General features: G+C 38.9%; 1 protein-coding gene across 4 annotated transcripts; it reads left to right on the top strand.

Moving 5' to 3' along the window:
* The first annotated feature begins 1,272 nt into the window (after nt 1-1,272).
* Nucleotides 1,273-27,972, top strand: LOC109001277 (ATP-dependent DNA helicase At3g02060, chloroplastic). 4 transcript variants are annotated; one of them, XM_018978477.2, is made up of 14 exons: nt 1,275-2,211; nt 2,767-2,992; nt 3,205-3,450; nt 3,933-4,067; nt 11,545-11,669; nt 12,927-13,066; nt 13,467-13,537; nt 23,847-24,008; nt 24,676-24,762; nt 25,063-25,236; nt 25,607-25,651; nt 26,378-26,734; nt 26,953-27,167; nt 27,580-27,972. In XM_018978477.2, exons 1-14 carry the CDS (start codon nt 1,619-1,621, stop codon nt 27,590-27,592), a joined length of 2,589 nt encoding a protein of 862 aa, XP_018834022.1. In that variant the 5' UTR covers nt 1,275-1,618; the 3' UTR covers nt 27,593-27,972. The 4 variants fall into 4 exon arrangements, with proteins under 4 accessions (XP_018834025.1, XP_018834022.1, XP_018834024.1 ...); XM_035687425.1 differs by lacking the exon at nt 26,953-27,167 and adding an exon at nt 27,212-27,483 and having other exon boundaries at nt 1,284-2,211; XM_018978479.2 differs by lacking the exon at nt 3,933-4,067.

Genomic DNA, 27,972 nt, shown 5'->3' with positions numbered 1-27,972 from the left:
GACTCGCCCTGCCCACTCGATCCGCTAGGCCTACTATGAGATGGGTGGACAACCTGCCTGCTTGCCTTGGGTGCGGGCGGGTTGATAACAAATATATTAACATGTGGGTGAGGGCGGGTGGATACCCCTCCCGTTATGCTTTTTACCTTCCCACCCGTATAATATATATGTTAAAAAATTATTTATAAAAAGTAAAAAAACCCTAATCTGTTTCCTTCTCTTCTCTTCTTCTCTTTTATTTTTCTATTTCCTCTCATGCAATGTCTCTCTCCTTCCTTTCACATTGGCGCCCCTCGTCTTCTTCTCTTAATTTTGTGCTTCTTGAAAGGTGCTTGAATTGATCAAACTCTTTTTGAATTTCAAAATCGCATTCCTAAAAATCTACAGACAGCTTGATTTTCATAATTCAAATTTTGATGGTACACAACTTTTTTAATACTAACAAATTCTTTAATAAAATATTATTATTTTTTAATTTATTCGAATTATATTTGACTTTGAATTAAGAAATTAATAATATATTATTGAATTGGGTTGGGCTCCAACTTTGATTGGATATTAAGAAATTTAGAATTAAGAAATTAATAAAAAATTATTTGAATATAATTTCTGAATATTATTTTTATTTTAAAATTTGAAAAAGTTATATTTTTTATGTGTAAAAGTTTAAAAAAATTATAATGATTAAGTAATAATTAAATAAAAAAGTTGAATATTTAAAACTGAAAATATTTTATATTTAAGTGATATTTAGAAAGAAAATTATAAAAAATTTTAAAATGAGTTGAGATAAGAGTCTTATTTTCTAAACACGGTCTAAATGCTACAGCACGACAATTATTGAGCTTTTCAAAATTTGTGATTAAGTATATCATTTTAAAATTAAATTTGAATGAGTTAAATAAATATAAATTTTAAATATTTTCTCAAATAAAAATGCTTCTTATTTTAAAAAAACTCAAAAATTTCAAATAATGAAAATTTATCGATTAATGATTATCAAATGATACATATCCGTTTTGGGCCCACCACGACGTAAGTCTAAACGACTGCCGAAAGCAAAAGGCTTCAATTGAAGTCCATAAATTTTGAAAAAACGAGACGCATAACATTCTTCCTCAGCCGTACTAATTAAAAATATCTCTAGCGTTGTGTTATAAGAAAAAAAAAAAAAATCTCCGGTTGCTTACATTCATATCGATATATTCTAACTTCCACAGGCTTAAATATCATCAAACAAAACCAACCTCCCGTGGTTAATTTTGCCTGTCGAGACGCGAATCCATCTATTATCCCAAACTGGTGTTTTGATAATGAGAAATGTTAGGTATCAGCTGAAAATCGCAGCACATTTTTAAAATTTTTATTTTTATTTTTAACTTAATACGATGTATTGAAGATGTAGCTGATTTTTTTCATTTCTTTTTAGTAATTTTTGTCTGTTGAGTGTTGTCCAAAAAGAAAAACCCTTCAAAACCTCCCTCTGGTTATCCACACTCTCTCTGTTTACCCTGTGAAGTACCCGAAGGCTGAAGCTCCGATGTCCAAATCTCCATTTCCTCCGTTCTTTCGTCCACACCACCTTGAAACTCTCTAGTATACCCATTCTTCTTCTTCAATGGCTTCTCTCATCCGAGTGTCCGACATTTCCACGCCTCTTTTCTCGAAGGACAGTTCATCTCCGAGGCTCTGGACACTTTTCGGTCTTCGGTGCCTCGCTTGCCACTTCAAAATAAAACCTTCACTTTCACTCGCCAAAGCTGTCTACACTGAAGGCCTCTTCGCCTCCGGACCCGCCAAATTCTCTAAACATAGAGACAAAATCGACCACGACGACGATCCCATTTTCGTACTGAACGACAGGATTCGCCGTGATTATAACGAGCGAGATGCTTCCAGAACGGTCATGGACTCGGATGAGGCCGAAAAGTATATTCAGCTGGTAAAGGAGCAGCAGCAGAGGGGCTTGCAGAAGCTCAAGGGTGGTGGTGTTGGTGGGGGTGGGTTTAGTTACAAGGTGGACCCCTATACTCTCCGTTCTGGCGATTACGTTGTACACAAAAAGGTGGGTATTGGGCGATTTGTGGGGATCAAATTCGATGTGCCCAAGGGTTCTACGGAGCCAATCGAGTATGTCTTTATAGAATATGCAGATGACATGGCTAAACTTCCGGTCAAGCAGGCTTCTCGTTTGCTCTATCGCTACAATCTGTAGGTTTCCCACTACTTCCATGCTTGATTTTATGGAGAATCTTAAACTTCACTTGTCCTGTTGTGTCCGTCTCAAATGTCTTTCTTGTTTTAACATAAAGTGAAGTAAAAAAACTGAACTAGCCTTTTTTTTTCCCTGATCTTTGGACGGGTCTTTAGTCAAATGATGGCCTATTTGTCTGTCCAAATTTTATGGTATTATAGAAAAGCTTCTCATCTGGTAAATACGTTTCAGTAACCCAGGGATCTGACTTTGAAATATATTAATTTTGGCTCTTTTCTTAACTATTTTCTTCGGTTGTTGAAATGAAAACGGATAATTTACAATTTATTCTGAGTCTACTTCCTAGACCGACTGAACTTTTACCATACAGTTTTTAATGAATTTACTGTTATCACCTTCAAGGACAGTTTCCCAACAAATGAAGGTCGTATTTATTAACCCTGTTAATAACTTGGACCTATAAAATACATACTCTGTTATTAACTTGGATACTATTGCGTGTCTGTATTTTTTAATCTAAAACACTTTATTATATACTGTTATATTTCCAGCCCAAATGAATCAAAAAGGCCCCGGACATTGAGTAAATTGAGTGATACTAGTGTATGGGAGAGAAGAAAGACAAAAGGAAAGGTTGCAATTCAGAAAATGGTTGTTGACTTGATGGAGCTGTATTTACATAGGCTGAAACAAAGGCGGCCTCCCTACCCAAAGAGTCCTGCCAGGGCCGAATTTGCAGCTCAATTTCCTTATGAACCCACACCAGATCAAAAACAGGTGGTACTGCAATCATTTGTGCTCACTTCCTTTGTTAAATTGACTTATTTGAATTAGGTTTTCATTATTTTCTTTCTTTTCTTTTTGGGGGTTACTTTAAGACTATAGTCCCTTTCTGTCATGATTTAGTAGCATATTAGAAGTTTTCAAGTTCACAAAAACGGATAGATGCTGTTTCTTCCACTCACAAAAAAATTACATCCTCATTACAGGCTTTCGTTGATGTGGAGAAGGATTTGACAGAGAGAGAAACTCCAATGGACAGATTGATTTGTGGAGATGTTGGGTTTGGTAAAACTGAAGTTGCATTACGTGCCATCTTTTGTGTAGTCTCAGCCAGTAAGCAAGCTATGGTTCTAGCACCGACAATTGTGTTAGCCAAGCAACATTTTGATGTTATTTCAGAGCGATTTTCTATGTATCGTGATATCAATGTTGGACTCCTGAGCAGGTTTCAGGTAGGTTTGTTTATCTCTTGCAACTACAAAGTCTAAGGATACTAATGGGAATCATTTCTAATCCAATTTGAATTGCTTTAATTTGTTATAGTTTAGAGGGAAATATCCATATTCAAATTTAACTTTATTCTGTTAGTGTTAGATGCATGTCATTAGCTCCTTTGCCTGTATGATTCCGATTCATTTTAGTCTTTATGCATATCAGAGTTCTAAATGGTTTCAGTACCTATTGTCTTATCCTAGCACACCATGATCTGTTGGCCTTGTTTGTTATTAGAGTATCTTTGTGACTCTAGATTATAACTTAGACCTCGTTTGCATATCAAGGTTGCTGTTTGCAAAGTAAACAACTGGTATACAGACTTAAAGGAAGTTGCTCCTTTGAATTGCATTACTTGTTTTATTCTATAGGTCAAATATTCATAAATAATATGTAATTATTACTTTGGCTTGAGATTGACCGGAACTATGATAATATGCAGAGCAAAGCAGAGAAAGAGCAGTACCTGGATATGATAAAAAATGGTCAATTGGACATTATTGTCGGGACTCACTCACTTCTTGGAAGTCGTGTTGTGTATAATAACCTAGGTCTTCTTGTGGTTGATGAGGAACAGGTTTGCTTTTTAATCTTTGCGCTATCGTGGATAATGATTTTATTGAGCAAGGATGGACCAAAGCAAGAGGGAACTGTACACGACACACAAAGAAATAGGATTGTAATCAAGTTGAGCCAAGCTAGTCATTGGATTGTTGGGCTCAGCTTGGCTCAAAAAACCCGAGCTTGAGCTCGAGATTTTTATCTAGTCTTTGTTCAAGCTTGGCTTAGTGAGCTAAGATCCCAACTTGAGCTCGAGCTCGACCCAAAAATGAGCTCGAGTCAAGCCGGCTCTTGCTGTTTATTTTTTATTTTTGAATAAAATTTAATAATTAAGAAATTAGATAAATAAAAAATAAAAATAAAAATAAAAATAAAAATTTAATGAAATTTTTACAACTAACAAGTAGAACCTCTATTGAATTACAAAATTGTAAAAATTTGTAAATGATTAATATGTAACTATATTTGATATTTATCCATGATAACAATATATTATATGCCTACATGAATTACTAATGCATACACATAATATGATAGTATATATAAACATTTCATATATGGTTTCCACATACTACTATATGAAATTATTAAGGTCTGGTTTGATTATACAAAACCAAACTATCAATCTCATCTCTTCATTATAACTTTCCCAAACTCTCACACAAAATATAATAAACAATTCAACTTTTTTAAATCCCAAAATAAAAATAATATTAAAAAATTATATTATAACAATATTTAATTCAACTTTCAGCAAAAATATCTCATCTCATCTCATATGAACTGCCTAATCAAACGAGGCCTAAATCCTATCGACCAACTATTGTACAAATTATAAAATATTGCCATGAAGTATATTCAATATATAGGCACAAGTGACTACGCGTAAGTAATTAGGTTACATACTTTATATTTAATTATAAAAGATGCTATGCTCATATTATTAACTAATATATATATGTATATTTACAAAGGTGTATATAGATAGATATATATTTATATATTTATTAATGTATGAATGAGCTTTAATCGAGTTAAGTTAATGAGTCGATTCGGGCATAAACAAGCCGGCCTTAACGAGCCTTAGCCAAGTCGAGTCGAGTTTAGTTGGGTATGTACTAACCTTGCCCCATTTTCTTTTTGTGCATTCACCATTGCATAAATGAGCCGGCCTGAACGAGTCTTAACCAAGTCGAGTTAAGTTTAGCTGGGCATGTGCCATTTACTAACCTTGCCCCATTTTCTTTCTAGGCATTCACCATTTATTTGCTATAAGAACCTAAAAGTAGAAGTTAAGCTTGTTTTTCTTCTTACCTTTCTGAAAGAATAATAAGTTAATTTTAGATTCTAAGAAATTCTTATTTCTCTTTGTTATTTTTCTCTCCGTACAACCTGTTACTGATGAGGTTCTTTGGCTTTCTATGGGGAGATTCCTATTGAGTCGAGTGTTTTTAAGTGAGTTTAGGGGGATTATGGGGTTTTTGAAACATTTGGTGATAGAATCAAAGGCGTTTGCCCTGTCGAAGGATGGAAAATTCTTGTTCATTACTGAGAGGAGTAGGAGGGTGGTGAAGGAGATGAGGTTAGGAATTCCCATGGTGCAGTGGTTTGCAAAAACATTGGAGGATTGCTTGGAGGGAGAAAAGAAGGAATTTTACCCAATAGCAAGGGAGGGTTCCAGAGGCTTCATTGCGCAGAGGTGTTCAAATGCTTGAGGCCGTTACATGGCCCTGGTGGAGTACAATGGTGGCGGTTGGCGAAGCTTTATATTCATACTTGAAGAGTTGGGAGGTAAGGCCTGGAGGAGAATGGCAGAGGCATTGTGGGACACGCCGTTATGGAGGGAGGGAAAGATTTCCATGGCATTGGAGATGTTGAGCGGAGGCCATTGGTGGAGGTTGAACACCCTTAGAGTCGTTTGTATAGGGAGGTTTTGGTGCAACAGAAGGTCTCGACTCATGGAGCTGGCATGGTAGATGGTGCTAACAAGGGTGGAAAGGCTCCACTTACCTCTGGGAAAGCAAGTGCACAATGGAGAGGTGGAGGTGGCAGGCTTGTTGTGGGATTGGTAGAGGAGGATGTGTACAATAATACCTTGCTGGAAGTGAAAATGCAATTGTCGGCTTTACAGGAGAAGGTTGAGGCTCTAATATGTTGCGTTGAGGAGGAGCTAATGGGCCTAATAAGACAGGCTTGGAAAGGGAGATGTGTGGATCGGGCAATGTAAGGGGCCTGGGAAGCGAAGTTCGTGGGTTTCTGAAGGAGGATGGGCTAGGCTCTAAGAAGATGGGCTGTTTGTTTGGGCAAGTAAATGAGGGTGGATTCATGAGGTTAGGTCCAAACCAAAGGAATCAGGAGGCTGGGCTAGGTCCAAACCCAAAGGGCCTTACGGAGGTGGTGCACAGTAGAGAAAAATTTAGGGCTGGAACTTAGCCTGTGTGGAGGGTCAGAGAGGGTGGAGAGGCAGGGTCTTCTACTGGTGAGAGTCAATCAACCTCGTCGGAGAAGGTGCTGGGGTTTCCATCGGACTCGCGAGAAGGTGACGATGGTACCAAGGAGCTCTTCGACGGCAATGGAGGACTTACAAGATGGTAATGAAGAAGTCGAGAACCATGGTTCATGAGCCAATCAACCCATCAGGATCGCGAGTGGTAGAGGAATCATTGATGGTGGCTTAGAGGGTGATCGGGGAGTTGCCGATAGCTGATCCAGAAATGGATCTCAACCTTTTCTCATTGACAGACGTGGGATCTCAGGCACAACACACACAAACAGGGCTGATGGGTAGCAGGAGGAGGCTCAGGGGGTTTCTTCTTCGGCGAAGGCCTCTAGGCAGTCTCAACCAGTCCAAGAGATGGTAGTGGGGGGTAGAGGACAAGAATTCTTTGCTTCTGTTGGCATATAGGCCGAGGTGGACCCAGAGCCGCAATGCAGCTTTTTTCGCTTGCTTACAACGGGAGGCTCACCATCGGATTGGGTGGCTTAGAAGGTGAAGGATATTTAGGAGTGTGTGGGGATTTCTTGTGATGCGTTCGAGGAGCAATTCAGGGCATTACTTGTTTCCATTGAGGAAGGTCGGTTTCAATCGCCTAAATTTGCTTCTAGGAAAAGGAGGGAGCTAAGCATCTTACTTGTTCAATCAATTACAACGGATGGGAGGACAGTACTAGCAAAGGAAGATCCAAGGGAAAGGCTATTTCTCCCTTTGAAGCTTAGAATTCTTTCTTGGAACATACAGGGGGTCTTAATGACCCAATAAGTGTACATGGGAAAAATATTTTACGATGGAAGTTGGATATTATTTGTTTGCAGGAAACTAAGATGTTATTCATGGATTGTAGCTTCATCACTAGCATTTGGGGCTGTCCATTTGTGATATGGGTGTATTTTGCCTAGGAGGGAGCATCTGGGACATCCTAATTATGTGGGACTTGAGGGTGGTTGAGTCTATTGAGGATTGTGCTGGAAAGTATACGGTAGCGTGCTCGTTCAAAATGTGGAGGATGGTTTTTGTTGGGCTAATAATCAGGCGTGGTCTCGTTTGGATAGATTTTTGGTATCTTTTTCATGGGAGGTACATTACTCTATCTTGCTACAGAAGAGATTGGATAGAGTTTGGTTGGACCATTTCCCCGTTGTATTGGATTGTGGAGGCATTCACGAGGGTAAAAGATACTTTAAGTTAAAATATGTGGCTGAAAGTTGAGGGTTTTGTGGAGAAAGTGAGGTCGTGGTGGTCCTCGTATTCTTTAGAGGGTTCACCTAGCATTATCCTGGCTGGGAAATTGAAAGCACTGACGAGGGATTTGAAGATGTGGAATGTTGAAGTCTTCGGGCACAATAATAGTCAAGAAAGGTCTCTTCTGGAGGAATTAAAGGACTTGGAGGAAGGGGAGGTGAGAGCTCCTCTTTTTGAGGAGGACTCTTGCAGGAAATTAGCTTTCACTTCGAAGCTGGAGAATGTGTTACTAATGGAGGAAATTTGGTGGAGACAAAAGTCAAGAGCCCTTTGGCTGAAGGAAGGGGACCTCTGTATGAAATTTTTCCACTGGATGGCTAATTCACACCGTAGGAATAATGCTATCAAGGTGCTCCAAGTTGAGGGACACGTTTACTCAGATTATGATAGTAAGAACCATATTGTTAATTTCTACGAAGACCTACTTGCTGAAAAATCCCCATGGAGACCCAAACTGGATGGTATGCCTTTTGAGAATATTGATCAAGTAAGCTCTTTGTGGTTGGAGAGACATTTTGAAGCAGAGGAGGTTCTTAGAGTGATTCGTGGGATGGCCAATGATAAAACCTTGGGGCTGGATGGGTTTTCGATGGCCTTTTATCATGATTGTTGGGATGTGGTGGGGGAAGATATTATGCAGGTTTTTCAGGAGTTATACACCTTTGGTAAATAAAAAGCATTAATGCATTTTTTATTGCTCTTATCCCTAAGAAAGTTGGCGCAGTGGAGGTGAAAGATTTTCGGCCTATTAGTCTCATTAATGGGGTGTATAATATCATCTCAAAGGTGCTTGCCAATCCCATGAGTAAGGTTATGAGTAGATTATATCAAGATCTCAAAGCGAGTTTGTGAAGGGGTGACAAATCTTGGATTCGGTAACGAATCTCTAGATTGTAGAATCAAGGAGGGTACACCCAGACTCCTGTGCAAGCTGGACATGGAAAAGGCTTATGATCATGTTAATTGAGTTTTTTCGTGTTATTTACTTGGGAGGTGCGGTTTCAGGGATAGATGGATTTTATGGATTAGGTATTGTATAACGATGGTTCGTTATTCGGTTTTGGTGAATGGAGCACCGGAAGGATTCTTTAACAATTCTAGGGGACTAAGACACGGGGTTCCCCTCTCCCATTTGTTGTTTGTCATTGTTATGAAAGCATTGAGTCGAATGTTGTGTGCAGCTGTTAATGGAGGCTTTATCGATGGATTTTCTGTGGGAGGTGTTACTATATCTCACCTACTATTTGCTAATGACGCGCTACTTTTTTGTGAGCCGGACAATAATCATATGCAGTACTTGAGGGCTGTATTACTTTGCTTTGAAGCGGTTTTAGGCCTGAAGGTGAATCTCTTGAAGTTTGAAATGGTTCCTTTGGGTGGTGTAAACAATATTCAGGGCTTGACAACTATCTTGGGCTGTAAGATTGCTTCGCTGCCCCTGAACTACCTCGGTCTTCCATTGGGGGCTGCTTTCAAGTCAAATCTATTTGGGATAGTGTGTTAGAAAAAATCGACAGAAGATTGGCTAGGTGGAAAATGATATATTTGTCCAAAGGTGGTAGATTAACTCTCATTAAGAGCACTTTATCCAACCTTCCTACTTATTTTTTATCCTTATTTCTACTACCTGCAAGTGTGGCCTTTCGTATTGAGAAAACTTTTCATAACTTTCTTTGGAAAGGCATGAGGGAGGAAACTAAGGGTGCGTTTGGATGTTGAACTGAGTTGAGTTGAGATGATAAAATATTGTTAGAATATTATTTTTTAACATTATTATTATTTTGGGATTTGAAAAAGTTGAATTGTTTATTATATTTTGTGTTGAGATTTGAAAAAGTTGTAATGATAAGTTGAGATGAGTTTGAGATCCAAACTCACCCTAAGTTTCATCTTGTGGGTTGGGCTAAAGTTTGCTCACCAATTCCATGTGGTGGGTTGGGGGTGCATAATGTAAGGGTCTTCAACAAAGCACTTTTGGGGAAATGGTTGTGGTGCTATCATAGAGAAGGAGAGGGCTTATGGAGAGAATTCATAGATTCTAAGTATGGGAGTATTTGGGGGTGTTGGTGCTCTAATGGAGTTAGGGGGACACATGGTGTCATATTATGGAAAAACATAAGAGCTGGATGGGGAAGATTCTCTCAGTTTTTCAGATTCGCAATTAGAAGAGGCAATAGTATTTACTTTTGGCACGATGTGTGGTGTGGAGAAAGGGCTCTAAAGCAGGTGTTTCCTATGCTCTACCAAATTTCTTGCAACAAAGAGGCTATTGTGGCTGATTTAGGGCTGGTTTGGTTACACAAAACCAAATTATTTGATCTGATCTGATCTCATATAATCATTACAAATTTTTCAAACTTCCATACAAAATATAATAAACAATTCAATTTTTTGAAATCCCAAAATAAAAATAATATTAAAAGATAATATTATAACAATATTTTATTCAACTTTCAACAAAACATCTCATCTCATCTGAATTGCGTAACCAAACGAGGCCTTATTAGTACTATCTAATGGTGCTGTCCATTGGAATGTGAGATTTTCGAGAGCTGCTCAAGATTGGGAGTTGGGCATGTTTGCTGATTTCTTTGATTCGTTATATTTAAATGTTGATTGGCAATGAGGTGGGGGATAGGCTGTTGTGGAATCTGAGTGGAAATAAAAAATTCTTAGTGCACTTCTTCTATAAGGCTCTCTTGGGATTTTCTAATGATCATAGCTATCCTTGAAAGGTTTTCTGGAAGTTCAAGGCACCTCCCAAGATTGCTTTCTTCGTTTGGATTGCATCTCTTGGGCGGATTCTCACCTTGGATAATCTGAGAAAACTTGGTCACATCATTTTAGATTGGTGCTTTATGTGCAAGAGTGATGGGAATCAGTAGATCATCTTTAGTTACATTGTGAGGTGACCCGGTGTTTATGGAATGAGATCTTTAATAGGATAGGAGTGGTATGAGTTATGCCTGGAAGAGTTAGGGATATTATGTGCTGCTGGACAGGTATCGGGGGAAATGCCCACATCGCCGCTTTGTGGAGAATGATCTCTCATTGCATTATGTGGTGCTTGTGGCTGGAGAGAAACAAGAGGTGAGGTGCTTTGAAGACATGGAGTGTTCTTTGGATGAGCTGAAGCGATTTTTTTTATAATACTTTACTCTCATGGGCTTCGAATATTATTTGTAATACGGACAACCTTCATGATTTGCTTGTATCTCTCACTGGTGCTTTTATATAAATAGGCATGTTCAGTGTTTACTACCGGTGTACTTGGGCGGTGTCTCTTATATCAATAAAACTTTACTTTTACCTATATATAAAAAAAAACAAAACTAATAGAGCTGGTATTTGCTTTCGAGGGAGAGTTTTTTTTTTTTCCACGAGTCTAGTTTGATTTGCATTTAACTGTGCGAGTATTGAGCGGACTATTGAACAAATTGGTTCATTTACAGCCCTACAAAGAAGGACAAACAAGGCATGGTTGATTTTAAAAGTTTAAGGAATTTTAGGAAAGATGAAGAGGGTATACCTTGCAAGATGCCATCCAGATAAACAAAGAGCACAAAAAAGGAACTCAAGTTTTGTACAGAAAGCTCTACTCATCAGATGTGCAGCCAGTCCTTTCCTTTCAAATACACCACATAAGGAGCAGGAATAACATTGCAACTCCCCAATAATTCTATCTGCACTGACCCCTTTACTTTGACTTATGGTATATACGTTCCTGATTGTGCAATGTTTCTTTGCTCTATAGAGATTTGGTGTCAAGCAGAAGGAGAAGATTGCTTCATTCAAAACTTCAGTTGATGTTCTTACTCTCTCAGCAACCCCTATACCAAGAACCCTTTATTTAGCATTGACTGGTTTTCGTGATGCAAGGTACCATGCTTCTTGGAGATATAAATCAGGCCCAGAAATTTGATTACCTTTCGGTTATTTTTTTTTTTTTTTGTGTAAATGTTGGGGCAGTTACTGGACTATGTACGTGATTTAGTAGGGTGACATCTTCTTTTTATTTTTTTAACTTTTTTTCTAGGGGCATTTTGGGTAATGAGATGAGATGAGAATTGTGTGAATGGTAGTGAGATGATTTGAGTTAAGATGTTTTATTGGGTTTTGGAAAAGGAGAGATAAAGTTGAATAAAAATATTATAAAGTTAAAAAAATTGCTTGAATATAATATTTTTTAATATTATTTTTGTTTTGAAATTTGAAAAAAGTTGTATTGATTTTTGTGTTTTGTTTAGAAGTTTAGAAAAATTGTATTATTTTTTTGTGTTTGGATAATGATTAGGTAATGATTAGATGAAAAAGTTGAAGTTTTGAAATTGAAAAGTGTTTTGTGTTTGAGTGATGTTTGGGAATGAAATTATGAGAAGTTTTAAGATGTGATGAGAATTTCTCACTACCCAAGCAACCCCTAATTACTGGGTCTGCAATCATCTTTTATTTATTTATTTATTTAAATTTGTTAAAAATATGCAATGCAAATTTCATCATAGGGAGTCATAGATTTTACTTTGCGCTCCAGTTTTTTTATGAATAAGAGGGGGAGATTTTACTTTGTGCACCATTTATTTGTACTAGGGAATGAGTTAGACAGTGTGATACACAAATCGGGTACTACATTCAGCAACTTCACTAAATAAAGCTTTGGGGAATTTTGAATATCATAGATCACAATCTATCTTATTATTGTTGTTACAACTTCTGAATTACTTAAATAAGTAATATTTTCCTCACCTCTCATGGTTTTAAGGCCTTCTTTTGGAAAAGGAATGCCACCTGTAGGAATTTAATTGTTAGAGGTTGTTGGGCTTTTAGTGTTTGTCAACATGAGTTGCTTGTGTAAGAAAAGGCTGATGAATTTAATTTATTGTTTGAATTAAGAGGGAATATTCATAGCTTGTATTGCATGCTAAGGCTTAAATAACACTGTCATAAAGAAGATATGAGAGCCATATTATAATATAGGGATCTTCGATGTGCAGTTATGCATTTGAGATTGATATTATCCCCATATGGTTGTTGTGCTGCAACTTAGATATACACGTAAATAATCTTTGAGGGCAATGGGTAACAAGTTTCTGGTTCTAGATAATGATGGCGTTGTAAGTTTATTTCCTTCTATTTCAGTTTGATTTCAACTCCACCTCCAGAAAGGGTCCCTATAAAAACTCACCTTTCAGCATATAGCAAGGAAAAGCTAATATCAGCCATCAAGTATGAGCTGGACCGTGGTGGCCAAGTTTTTCACGTTCTGCCTCGTATCAAGGGTGATCTCAGACAAATCAATTCTGAATTTGTTATTGTCTTTTCTGTGAGATTATTCTGTTCATCCGGGCTTCCTGGAAGTTAATTATGTGTATTATTCCTACATTTCTTTCCATCATCGATAATATGCACATATCATTAAATGTAGACTATTGAGTATAGTGCAGTGTTTTACACGTGTCAAGAGCCAGTCATTGTATTTGTGAAATTATTGAAAGGGTGCAACTAAGGAGAAAATTTTATGTGATTTTTTGTACTTAACAATAGATAACACATTGAGAGAACAATGTAAAAACATAGAGGTGGAGTCACAGGCAATTATCCCAATATACTAATTACTACTACAGGTTCTTTATGTTTCAGTTTGTTGATATATGTCTCCTGACCATTCTGATCTGTCAGGACTTGAGGAAGTTATGGAATTTCTTCAACAGTCATTTCCAAATGTTGAAATAGCTATTGCACATGGGCAGGTAGTCACTTTTTTTTTGTCTGGGTTTTTTCTTTGCTATAACGTTTATGTTTATAGTGGGTTTGTAGGATATGAAAGTTAGGTCCCCAAGACTGAACTATATGTGATCATTAATTTAGGTCGAACTCTTATAAAAAAAATTTAGGTAACACACTTGAGTTTTGATAACGGATTGATGAACAGCTGAACTATGCCTTAATCATAATAAAAAAACATGACAAACGATGCTCAGCACCCTGTCCCAATTCCTCTCCTGTTTTTAGCTGCTGATCTCACATCAAGAGCAGATTTTGAGAAACACTTACACTGTACGTATACAAGAAAACACCTAACCCATACTAGAGAGCTCCTAAAGACCCAAAAAGCCCGTGGAAAACTACTCAAAATACACCAAGCTCGAATTAGAATTAAACACACCTCCCCAACCCCAACCCATTGTTTCTAGTAAGACTAATACTCCACCCGAAACTCCCTCTACGAGAACGTCTTCATGATGCCCTCCCTTTAGTCTTCCCTCGACTTGAGCTACCACCCTTAGTATCGTAGTTGATTGCCCAAGAAAGACGTTTTAACTCCCTGCTTTTCTTATAACTTATCCTTATCACTTAGTATGAGGTATCACAATCTCCCCCTTTCAATTCCCGACGTTCTCTTCGGGCCAATCCGTCGTGGGTGGCACAGCTCAAGTCTCACATTTTTGGTTGGGATAGGCTCAGATACCAAATTGCAACACCCCATTTCCTTAGGCTAGGGATGTTACATATTTTCCTAATTGAAGTTAGGCAAGAGATTTACATAAATAAATGAAAACATCTCTTTATTCCATAAAATATTATTAAATGTACCATGTCTTGAATAAAAACATAATCAGAGATTTTATTGCAGAAATAAAGGAAAATGAAATAACTGTTAGCTTAATATAAATCAACTATAACGTCTGAAATACTTATATTTTTGTGCTGTTTTTGTCTTTTAATAACGTCTAAAATATTTATATTTTAAGTGTTTTTTCTCTTGTATACTTCCTATGTACTTGGGCTATGCCTAATTACGTGGTTTCAATAAATTTCTTACCTATAAAAAAAAAAAACTATAACGTTTGGAACTATGTAACATTAACCTGCTCTGTGTAAGCCTGGCCCGCTGGCTCATCCTGATCATCTTCCTCACCTGGCTGGTTAAAAAAATGAAATAAAACTAAATTGAGTCGAAGATTCAATAAGTAACACACCATACTATAAACATCATAAATATAAGGTTTTTCTAAAAATGCTTGATTGAAATGAAAATCTGATGCATTCACACTCATGCTCATGACATGCATACCTTAAAAAACTTAACTTCGTTTATCTTATCTTAATTGGCCAACGCACATTAACCCCATCTGCAAGGTTGTGCACCGGTTCCACCGCCTGTGGCCAGAAGGGGAACCACTAATTGTATCATAACATACTATGGAGCTCACAGGGAAGGGCACAAGGGATTTCTTGCACAACTTTGCTCAAACTTCTATATGGCCTTGGCTGAGCATGGACCATGGTGGGGGAGGTCGCCGGAAGCTTATTTTTATACCTGGAGAAAGGAATGGGATGGGCTGGAGGAAGTTAGTGGAGGTCTTGAAGAAAGCTGGTAGGGAAGGTGGTTCTGGGCGTCTTCCACCACCAGCGACGACGGCATCAACTATTGACTCTCGATCTTTCATGAAGGCTCTACAGTACCCACGGTTTTTGGTGAGGCCTAGAGAACCGACCAGAGTAGGTGCTGCAGGCCTGCATGGGTCAGGCAGCGTCATGTTTTCGGCAGGGAGTCAGAGAGGTGAGGGGGGTGGCATGGGCGTGGTCGAATAGAATGAGGAAATTTTGCTTCAGACGTTTGGCTGATATGAGGAGCCAGTTGGGAGATTTGACTGATAAAGTCAACTGGCTGTCTCGGTGTATTAGAGGGAAAGATGAGTCGGGCTCGGGTCTGGGCTTGGCTTGTGGGTTAGCTTTAGAGGAAAGGAAGTTTGCTATGGGCTTCAATGGGAAGGAAATAGATGTGTGCCAAGCAAGAGGGAAGGAAAAGGCCTCGGGCCTAGGCCCTGGGCTTTAGCTCAGGGGGAAAGCATTCGTCCAGCCTTCTAGGGCCCGTCTGGAGTAGACGATTGCAGGCCTTGGGAGATTCTGGCCCATCAGTGGGGGGGCACGAGCCATTGGCGCCGGTGTCCCTCCCCGCCCCCTGCCCTTCACCATGCGGGGGTTGTAGTTTTGGGGTTGAAACCGCACCCCGCCCCGCCCCCTGCTCAATCTAGTGATTCACTGGATCTATAATTTTTTTTGGGTCTAAATTTTTTTTAGACCCAAATTATAATATAATATAATTATAATTTTTTTCAAAAAAATATAAACTCATTAGAGTTTTATTTTAGCTAAAGAATATTTCCCACATTGCTAAAGAATGACTATTGCATTGCATTGTCCTCCTATATAAAGGTTAGCCTAGGAGGCCAAGGCAATCCATTAACTTGAATTAAAGTTTTTAACAAATTGTATATATTTATATACAATATATATTTATATAAATATAAAAAATAATTTTTTTTATTATTTTTGGGACGGTGCTAGGCGGGGCTCTGCTGGGGTCAGCCCGCCCCCTGCCTCTGCATGGGCAGTGCGGGGTAGCTCGCCTGCCCATGTGGGGCAGGGCGGACGGGGGTGGGGGGCAGGCCCCCGCTGCTCACCCCTAATCGCGTCGATGATCCCAGTATTGCATACGACTACAATACCGACGGCGGTAGCAATTACAGAGCTTGGAGAGGGGAGTTCGACACCATCTGTGGCCGGAGGTAGCACCCAAGCGTTGGATTTAGCACAGACAAGTCTTACGATGGTTTCTGGTGATTTCACAACACCAACTGGCACCACGACGTCATCGGCGATGGTACTTCTAGAAGAAGGGGTTCCGTTTCTTACGGATTGCCTCTTGTCCTCGGTTGGGTAGCCACAACGGGCTTTGTTGGAGGCCTCTGACCCCACTCGGTGTCGAAATGGAAAACAGTCGCATGGAGTTGGGCCACGTTGTGAGGACAAAGGTATTTTCAGTGGGGGTGCCAGATGGGGAATGGTTTGATGGTGGGGATCTGTAGTTGGCCATTTGTGATCAGGAATGTTTAGATGGGGGGCAAGCTGAACCAATTTGCACACTTCCTCCTAGTTCCAACTCAAGAGAGTTTTGGGTCTGAGTGGGTGTTCAAGAAGGTGATGGAGTTACAAGCCGTTATTGGTGTCTCTATACAGGGTATGGAGGCTGAAGCTCCGCGGCCGAAGCCGTTTTTGGTGTGGCATAAGCCCATTTCGCCTCCCAAACCCGAAATGGAGGCTGAAGCTCCGCAGCCCCGTGTTTGAGAAGGGCTCTACTTCTAGACCAGTTTCACGATCCAACAGAAGTCCTGGGCCTATGGACCCACTTCCATTACATTGACCAAAGGAGACCCTTATCTCAGCACCGGTAACCTCCATCGTTGATCCCGGAGACCCCCACACCGTCATTCCTTTGTCAGTGACAACAACTCTTATGCAGAAATGTACGCAAGCTTCTACGGAATACTTGGGGGAGGTTTTTGACTTGTCCTCAGTCATAATGGCGGAGAAGGTGACATGTTGGGTATCTGAGAAGTCCACGATAGGAGCAGAGTCTGTGGAAGGCTTGGAGCACGGTGGGAAGACACAGATTACAACGATGGGACCCTTGGCTCTAGTTCCGTCACGTGATCATGGTGTAACGCCGACGTTAGGGTCAGTCTAAGTTGCACAAACAAGGTCGCCAGAGATGAAGGGATTGGCTGCCAACCTATATTCTCCAATGGAGAGTACTAATGGGGTTGTTGAGGAGGCACATGATTTGAACAAGGGTTTATCGTTGGTGCCGTTTGGAACTATGTTGGGTGCTACGTCGGGGGAAGACGTTGTCCCTTTGGTATCTTTTCCTACATTAAACAATATAGATGGATCATCTTCGGATTGGGTTTTGCAAAAGGTTAATGAGATTCAGCATATTGTGGGAATCTCACATGGAGGATGTGAAGACCAATTTAATGCTCTAATCACTGCAATTGAGGTAAGCCACTCGTGTGATACCAAATCAATCTTTAAGAAAAGTAGGGAGTTGAAGCGTTTTTTTTGTGCAATCAACTATGATGCTAAGGGCGGTAGCTCAAGTCGAGGGCATAGAGGTTAGAGCGTCTTTCGCATAGAGGGTATTTTGGGTGGAGGTTGGGCTACGGGCAACATTGGGTTGGAGTTGGGGAGGTGTGATTTATTCTAACTCAGGCTTGTTATATTATGGGTAGTTTTTTGCGGGCTTTTTGGGGCAATAGGAGCTCTCTAGTATGGGTTAGAGATTTTCTTGTATACGTTCAGTGTACTTGGTTACTCTTATTGATATATATATATATATAATACTTAAAAAAAAAAAAGAATTGATTGTAGCCTGTGGGGGTGTTTGTATGTGGGTTGGTCCTATTTGGCTTCGGTGGGTGCGTCAGGTGTTCTCTTAATGTGGGATAAAAGAGTGGTGGAGGTGGTAGAAGAGTGTGTTGGGTCTTTCTCAGTTGCTAATTTCTTTAAAAATGTGGTAGATGATTGGGAGTGGGCTTATGTAGGTATCTATGGGCCCAACTTGGATAGAGATAGGAGGAGGCTTTGGGAGAAATTGACTGGTTTATATTATTTATGGGATGTGCCGTGGTGTATGGGAGGAGATTTCAACATCACTCGCTTCCCCAGCGAGCAATTGGGGAGTCATCACAATTCTTTGGCCATGGAGGAATTCTCTGAGTTCATTTTTGATTTGGATCTTATGGATCTCCCTCTAACTGGGGGCGAGTTCACTTGGTCCAATAGTAGGAGTTGGTTGAGATTTGATAGGTTTTCTCACCTTCGTGGGAGGCCCACTTCCCAGAGTTGTGCCAGAAGTGTTTGCCCCCTTTTTGTTCAGATCATTTCCCTATCTTGTTAGACTGTGACGGTATTCATGGGGGATGACGATATTTCAAGTTTGAAAATATGTGGTTAGCAGCTGATGGTTTTGTTGAGAAGGTTCTTTCTTGGTTGTCTTCTTATCATTTCACGGGTACTCCCAGTTTCATTCTTGTAGGCAAGCTTAAGGCTTTGAAACAAGATTTAAAGAAGTGGAACTGGGAAGACTTTGGTAGCATTGACAATCAGAAGACTACCTTAATGGAGGAACTGCATGTATTAGAGGGGCGGGAATTGTTGGGCGATACTTTGGAGGAGTTGTTGAGAAAGAGGTCGGTTGTGACTAAACTGGAAAGGGTTTTATTGATGGAGGAGACCTTGTGGCGACAAAATTCCAGGGCTCTTTGGTTAAAAGATGGTGATAAGTGTACAAAATTTTTTCATAAAGTGCCTAATCCTCATAGGCGCAACAATGCTATTGAGACAGTCCATTCAGGTACTCAAGTACTCTCTTCCCCTCCTGAATTAGAGGACCATATTGTTCATTATTATGAGAACCTTTTTACGGAGCCGACCTGTTGGAGGCCGAAGCTCGATGATTTGTTTTTTGAGTCCATTGATACGCAGAGTGTGAGTTGGTTGGAAAGACCCTTTGAAGAAGATGAGATTTACAAGGTCATTAGTGGTATGGCTAAAGACAAGCGCCGGGTTTGGATGGTTTCTCGTTGGGATTTTTTCAAGGGTGTTGGGAAATTGTGAAATGTGATGTTATGCATGTTTTTATTGAGTTTCATTCTTTCAAAAAGTTTGATAAATGCCTCAATACAACGTTCATTGCTCTCATACCGAAGAAGCTGGGGGCTATGGAAGTTGAGGATTTCCTCCCTATAAGCCTAGTGAGTGTGGTATACAAGATTTTATCGAAGGTTCTTGCTAATCGTTTAAGTTCGGTGATGGTGCAAATTATTTCTAAGCCTCAGAATGCTTTTGTACGGGGGAGACAAATACTTAATTCAGTTCGCATTGCCAATGAGTGCTTGAATCATAGGTTGAAGGAGGGAGTACCAGGTATCCTTTGTAAGCTCGACATGGAAAAAGCATACGACCATGTGAATTGAGATTTTCTCTTTTATTTGCTTGGGAGGTGCGGGTTTGGCGATCGGTGGATATATTGGATTCGTCATTGTGTTACCACCACCTGTTTCTCAGTGCTTGTTAATGGCATCCCTGCTGGTTTTTTTTAATAGTTCACGTGGATTGCGACAAGGGGATCCATTATCTCCTTTTCTATTTGTTATTGTTATGGAGGCACTTGGTCGGATGGTGAAGGTAGCTGTTGAAGGAGGTTTCTTAGACGGTTTCTCGGTGGGTAATGATACTAATGGTTGTATCATAATCTCACATCTCTTATTTGTAGATGACACGCTTCTCTTTTGTGATGTGGACTTCGGCCATATTCAAGCTTTACGGGCACTTTTGTTATGTTTTGAAGCCTTGTCGGGGCTTAAGGTGAATCTTGGTAAGTCAGAGATGGTGGCGGTGGGAGTGGTGCCTAGAATCAATAGGCTGACAAATCTCTTGGGCTGGAAAGTGTCTTCTTTGCCCATGAAATACTTAGGCCTTCCATTGGGGGCAACTTTTAAAGCAAGAGCTATTTGGGATGGAGTTATTGAGAATGTAGAGAAAAGATTGGCTGGCTGGAAACAGTTGTAATTATCGAAAGGGAGCTGAATTACTCTTATGAAGAGCACTTTATCTAATCTTCCGACCTACTTTCTATCTCTTTATCTGTTACCTGCAGGGGTGGTGGCTAGAATCGAGAAATTATTTTGGACTTTCCTACGGGGTGGTTTGGGGGAGGAAACAAAGTTCCATCTTGTTAAGTGAAATAAGGTTTGCTCCCGAATCTCACCTAGAGGGCTGGGAGTGCACAACTTGAGGATCTTCAATAAAGTGCTATTGGGAAAATGGCTTTGGAGATATCACCTGAAGGGGGATTCGTTGTGGAAGGAAGTTATTGATCATAGACATGGGTAGTGTTTGGGGGGGTTGGTGCTCTAATGTAGTGAAGGGGGGGGGGGGGTGGGTTTGTGGAAATATATTATGAGTTGGTCGTGTTTTGAAAATCATATCCGTTTTGTGGTTGGAGAGGGAACTAGAATCAGGTTTTGGCATGATATTTGGTGTGGAGAGAATGCTCTTGAAAGGGTTTTCCCAGCTCTTTTCATTATTGCTACTAACAAGGAGGCTTCTGTGGCAGATCTTTTTGCTTTTTCTCATGGTTCTCACCAGTGGAATGTCCTATTTAATAGGGCTAATCATGATTGGGAATTGCATACTGTTTCAGAATTTTTCAGCTTGTTATATTCCACAGGTAGGATAACGGCACAAGGGGATAGGATACAGTGGAGGTCCAGTGGCAACAAGAAGTTCACCATGAAGGCTTATTACAAATTATTGGCATCTCAAGGTAACATAACTTTCCTGTGGAAAAGTATTTGGAGATCTTAGATGCCTTCCAAAGTCGTCTTCTTTATATGGACTGCGGCGCTTGGGAACATTTTGACCACGGACAACTTGAGGAGAAGGGGACTCATAGTGATGGATTGGTGCTATTTGTGCAAAAAACATGGAGAGTCAGTGGATCACTTGTTATTTCATTATGAGTTGGCAAGTACATTGTGGAATGAGATCTTTAGAAGACTTGATGTTTCTTGGGAAATGTCATTGAGGGTGGTTGACTTGCTTGTTGGAAGGACATTCATGGTTGTTCTCAGGTGGTGGCAACATGGAAGATGATATCGTTGTGTATTATGTGGTGCATTTGGTCGGAAAGGAATGCGCAGTGTTTCGATGATAGGGAGTGCACTATGGCGAAGCTTCTGATTTTTTTTTATAAACATTACTGCTCTGGTTTTCAGCCATTGTGCTAATGGAACTAATGTTCATGATTTCTTTTCTTTAAATTAGTGCTTATAGAATGTATTTAGGCATTTTCTTTTGTATACTTCCTGTGTACATAGACTTTGCCTATTTTCATTCACATCAATATAATTTACTTCTTATAAAAAAAAAATACAACAAAATTTAAATTATTTTCTTAAAGCACTTTGCTTGTTGCACTAACCACGCTCACGGGCGAGCAATGAAGCTTGCCCTGTGCTAAAGGCTTGCGAGCATTTTTACAGTGCTTGCCAGCTCGGGCGAGCGTACTAAAGATAAGAATGCTCACCAACCCAAGCGAGCACATGGATGAGTAACAATGTTTGCCACCTTGCGAGCACACTAAAGTTAATAGTCGGGAGGTGGTTTAACGAGTCTTCGCCGAGAGGTTGTGCGATGGATTGGAGAAGTTATGTCGAGGATTGACGGTGGTAATTGATCTCCAACTCTTGTAGCGGTCGGCGGTGGAGCACACCCAAAACACGAAAATTAACTGTTACATTTGGTGAGAGAAAATGATTGAGAAGAGGGAGAAGGTTGATGATTGTTGTGGAGTGAGGAAGGGACTTACCGATTGGCACCTTCTGTAGTGTCTCTTGGTGGTTTTTGGCATGATGGTGGTTGAATGGGGTGACTGAAAGTCTCGGCTTCCTTGGCGGCTGTTCAAGGTGGTTTGCATTCAGTGAGTGTCTCCGCTAATAGGGATGTGCTGTGGTTAGACAACAGTATATATATATATATATATATATAAAGAGAGAGAGAGAGAGAGAAGGGGGCACCTTGCTTGTATGGGAGAGGATATCTCATGTCCCCCTATTTATTTTCAACCGACTCCTAACGGTTAGTAATTGTTGAAGACCCCGTGGTTGAAACCAAGAAGAGAGAGAAGGAGAGGTAGATAAAGATGGAAATAGAGTATTTAAAATTGCGAGGAGTTGGAGTTTAAAGATGAAACCGACTCTCAATGGTTTAGTTTATTGAAGATTCGATTAGTGGGCTGGAACTTAGGAGCAAAAATCACAATGATTTAAACGTGGGAATTTAGTAAATCACAACAATATGTAAAATCTTTAAATTAACTGTGGTGATCCTTTTTATCAGATTAGGGGATTTGATAGAATATTTTTAAATTAAAGAAATTTAAATTGAACTTCCTTAATATAAAATAAAATATTAAGACATTATATTAATAAAATGGAATTAGTAATAAATAGCACAAAAATATTTTTATGGTTTATCTTAAGACCTGTATGTTATAAACCTCCCCTCCTAAAAGATATCTCATCCTTGAGATGAAACGTACCTTATTAAAATAGGTAGGGATATTTATCCCACATATCAGTTCACGATCCTAAGTGGCTTCTCGCTCAGTATAATGACTCCAAAGTACCTTGCAAAGAAAGAAAAAAGTTTTTTTTTTTTGGCAAAAAACAGTTTTTAGTTTTTATTTTATTTTATTCTTTTATTTTGCAAAAATACTGTTTTTCTTTCCGAAAAGTCTGCAGAATCTCTCAACTTGGCTCTGATACCAAATTGTAACGTCCCAAGGGAGACCCAAGTTACATCTGAGCCTATACTTCAAAAGGACTAGTCAATGATACAATTGAAGCCCCATTGGATCCATCATAAAGAATAAGAATTTTTTATTCCTATGCAATGTGGGATCTCATACAACACCTACCCTTATCACTCAGTATGGGGTATCACACACTACTTGGGTTTCTCTTTAAAGGTTGCTTCCAAACTTAATATGTAAGTGCAGATATGGCAGCTGAGGGTTGAAGCTTGCCGACTTTATAATGACTTCTTGTGGAGACATAGTTGTAATAAACAGCTAGCTAGTTTAATAGCCTTTATATATAAAATGCAACTTAAAAAATACCTTTTTTTTTTTTTACATAAATCAAGAGTGGCAACCAATCTTGGAACGAACTTATTATTCTGTACTTTTTAATTAGTTTATTATTTTTAACCTAACATTTGATGAGCATACCCTTATGACTTTGATTTGTTGTATAATTTGTTTGTTAATTGTTAAACTTGTCATAGTTTCTCCTATAGTGATCCTTCCTTAGAAATAATAATAATAGTATGATGACGATGATGATGGTGATAATGATAATGGTGGCTGTCCACCATCTCACCCTATCTCATTTTATCTCATCTCGTCGTTAAAACTTAAATTTCTACACAAAATATAATAAACAATTCAATTTTTCAAATTTGAAAACAATAATAATATTAAAAAATAATATTCTAACAATAATTATTTAACTCATCTAAAACCATCTCATCTCATCTCACTATCCAAACGAGCCCATGTGTTTTTCAACTAATCTTGTCAAGTTTGCTATTGTGGCTATTTCTTACTTTTTGTTGTTCATGTGTTTTACCTTCTGCTTGTTACTGCAGCAATATTCAAAGCAGCTTGAGGAAACCATGGAGAGATTTGCACAAGGTGAAATAAAGATCCTTATATGCACAAATATTGTGGAAAGTGGGCTTGATATTCAAAATGCAAACACCATCATAATTCAGGATGTTCAACAATTTGGCCTAGCACAATTGTACCAGGTTCTGTTTTCCTCTTATGTTATATACGATTCTCGTGTTGTGAATATTAAGTGAGAATATCTCAATGTTACAAATATTCGTCCATAGCATAAAATATATGTTCAGTGGAGCTATGAGCTCAGAGGTTTAATTAGTTACATTTGTGAATGATTCAAAATACGAGACAGGATGAGATAGGCATGATAGTTTTCAAGTGTCAAAAAATACTTGCTAAAAGGGAAATACATCTAATTTCAGGACCAATAGATTAATTTGTATATACATACCTATATATATATATATTTTTCTGGGACAATGATACAATAACTACTATTTCACAACTCTATCACTACTTAACATTAAAAAACTAATTTTTTCACCCAAGTCAAATATACTGTCAGCTACTGCAACAAAAGAAAAATGAAAAAAAAAATAATTTTAATATCAAATTATATTAAAGTTCTAAAATGGGAGTAGCTTTACCATTTTCCATATTTCTGTTCTTAACAGGCCCAAATAACTACAATTTTTAGTTTCTTGGCACTTCTTCTCCCATAGTACAAATTGTCTGTATTTAACAGGAGCATAGGTGTTTATAAACTTTTAAGTTGATTTATATTCTCCCTGGAGACGAAACTGAATCGCATATTTTTTTTTTTTTTTTATCATTTTATATCTCTTAATATAGTTACGTGGAAGGGTAGGGCGAACGGATAAGGAAGCGTATGCATACTTGTTTTACCCCAATAAGTCACTACTGTCTGATCAAGCATTGGTAAGTTTTTGTTACGAGCCTCTACTTTTTACTTGTATGTGCACTTTGGATAGTTTTTTGACCAGTCAATTTTATTAAAACTGCAAAGGGATACAACCCAAGTATGGATAGTTGGACGCAGTATGTTTTGTCCCCTTACCTCACTTCCCCGTCCCTGGTCCCAAAAAAAAAAGAAGTTTCCATTTCCTCATCTTATTCTTTTTAATAATTTTCTCCATCTTCTAGGTGCATTAACTATCTCCTATTTTAGGGCATTGCCTGAATTGTAGTTACTGAAAGGTTCATTGTTGGTTGTGCTAGGAGAGGCTTGTAGCTCTAGAAGAATGCCGTGAACTCGGCCAAGGATTTCAACTGGCAGAGAGAGACATGGGTATTAGAGGTTTTGGTACAATCTTTGGTGAGCAGCAGACAGGTGATGTTGGAAATGTAGGAATTGATCTCTTCTTTGAGATGCTCTTTGAGAGCTTGTCCAAGGTACGTTCTAGTTCATTATCCATTTCCACCTACACTTGATTTTTGTGAGAAGAAGCATTTGGTTTAATGTGCTGTGTGAATAATTAATAGCTTCTGCTTCCACTTTGGTGTCCTTATATGTTTTTCCATCTCCACTGTGCTTCGTTCATCTAAATGTCTTAACAAGGGATATGAGAATGCTTTGCCACTTTGTTAATGACCAGACAACCCTGCTAGTTTGTATTGTGCGTGCGTGTTTGTTTGTGAATTTGCATGCTTGCGTGTGTAGGAAATAATTTTATCCGTTGACTAGGCTTTCTGAGTATCTAGTATACTTGCTTCACTTGCTGTGCCTCTAATTACAACATATATTATTTCTTGTGATTCCCAGGTTGAAGAGCATCGTGTAATTTCAGTTCCTTACCAGTCTGTACAGGTATTGGGTGTTCTCAACTCAGGAAGTTTTTGTATTTAACATGATAACAAAGGTTTTTCAGAGATCCATTCTGATGTAGTTTGGTTCCTGCTTTAGATTAAAACAGACACTTGCATATCTGAATGGCTCTTCAAGGAAGTTTTGTTGAACAGATGGTTTAGAATCTTAGATGCCAATAACTTCGAGATGCCCTGAAACAAGACAAGCATTGGTCTTGTTTAAATATCTTTGTCCGAAAGAAACCCTTAAATTGGTCTCATGTTTAAAAGAAACTGTGTCCAAGCTTACCTGGGGGTGACGAAGACTTTCTTTAATTGGATTTTTTTAAAATTATATCATAATTTGCATGTGAAGTCACTGTTTTATAGTGTCTTCTTTCCAACTTCCAAAGATGTCCATTTTGGTTGGTCTTTTTTTTTTTTTGATTGGCACTGGGTGTCAGGAACAGCATCCCGAGGCCCGGTGCATGTGGTCCATTTTGGTTGGTCTTGATTTACCAAAGTGAAATAAGGGTTGTCTTGGTATATGTTTTTCTATTTAGAGACAGCCAGATCTCTCTGCAAGATAGAAGAGCATATTTTAGGTTTCATCAAGCTTAATTGCTAGTTTGGATGCTCATGCAAAATTTTATCTAGTAGTAGCCTTTGATAGGACTATATGCATATTAGAGAACTTTGTTTGAACTTTGTTTACTAATACCTCTTTGGTCTTATTTTTGCACGCTAGATGGATATAAATATAAACCCTCACCTCCCTTCAGAGTACATAAATAATCTGGAGAACCCTATGGAAATAATTAATGAAGCTGAGAAAGCTGCTGAGAGAGACATCTGGAGTTTGATGCAATTTACAGAGAATCTGCGCCGCCAATATGGAAAAGAGCCATACTCCATGGAGATTCTATTGAAGAAGCTTTATGTGAGGAGAATGGCTGCGGATCTAGGGATAACTAAAATATTTTCTTCAGGAAAGATGGTTGGCATGAAAACAAACATGACTAAGAAGGTTTTCAAGCTTATAATGGATTCAATGGTTTCTGATGTTCATCGAAATTCTTTGGATCTTGTGGGAGATCAAATTAAGGTAACTTATGTTGCTTCCTTTGGCTTTTGGCGTTTTGTTGGGGCATCCCATTTGGTAAAACTTGGTTGTTTTTCTTTGGGGAGGGGGGGAGGGCGTAAAAGAACCATAGAACAAAAGACACGTTTCACTTCTTTTCAATTTTCATTCTATCTATGCTGATAGCTTTTATTCAATTGCATGGTTAGAGGAAGGATTTGATGCAAGAAAATGTTTTGTAGGTATCAAATGTCTGCTTATTTTTTGGGATTACTGATTGTCGGCATGCCACTTTCCTGTACGCTTACAATGTATTTGATGGAGGCTCCTTACTCTTCATGTTGTCAGTAACTAGTATTAGTTTGACATGTATGAAGTCGATACACAGGACATCTATGTTGCTGTGGTTCTCTACTATTGCTCAACTGTTACCTAAAGTGTTCTTTGGCTTTGACTGGTTAGTTTTACTATCTATTTCGTTTTTTCCCTTACTTTTTGCAGGCAGAACTTCTTTTAGAGCTACCAAGAGAACAGCTCCTGAATTGGATCTTCCAATGCTTGGCTGAACTTCATGCTTCGCTACCAGCCCTAATAAAATACTAGCCAACAAAACACAATCTGTCCATCTCCGATTCTCCTGGATCGTGACTGAGCATTGCTAGCATGAATCACATGAAAATGTTAGAAGTCACAACCCAACTAATGCAACTGATTTTATGAACATGCTCGTTCAGCTGTGGTTAGATGGGAACTAAGCAAATGTTGTGTCAACGGTGATTATTTTTCTGTTATATAGAACTAAGTTGGCAGACTGTTCAGTATCCCTTAATAACTTAATGCTTTGCGACTGGCTCAACTCAATTTTGCAGCATGCATTTCTGAAAATGTGGGGGATGCAACCATTGGCGACACGCTGGTGGGGAGGAGCAGCTGCTGTGTGAAAAGAATGCATTGGGGGAGGGCTGGAAAAGTTAAAAAATATAGATTCTGGACTCAATAGGATGAAACTTGTCTCAAGGTTGTTACGTAGAAGCTCATATGTGGGGACAATGTATTCTGAAGCCTCAAAAAGTGCTCTTGTAACTGGGAAGGAATAATAAGGTATATACATATATCGATGTTGTGGGCAGAGGGTTTGTTATTCCTATTTGTAGTCTTCGGTATATATGTGACTGGATTGGTTGTATTAACTATGAAGTGTCATATTAATGTTTGAACGTACTAACCAAAGCAATTATAAACGAGGGGAAGTTCAAGAGGAA

The sequence above is a fragment of the Juglans regia genome, chromosome 1 (assembly GCF_001411555.2).
Source record: "Juglans regia cultivar Chandler chromosome 1, Walnut 2.0, whole genome shotgun sequence".
Classification (NCBI taxonomy): Eukaryota; Viridiplantae; Streptophyta; class Magnoliopsida; order Fagales; family Juglandaceae; genus Juglans; species Juglans regia.
This window is presented reverse-complemented; position numbering and strand designations above follow the sequence as displayed.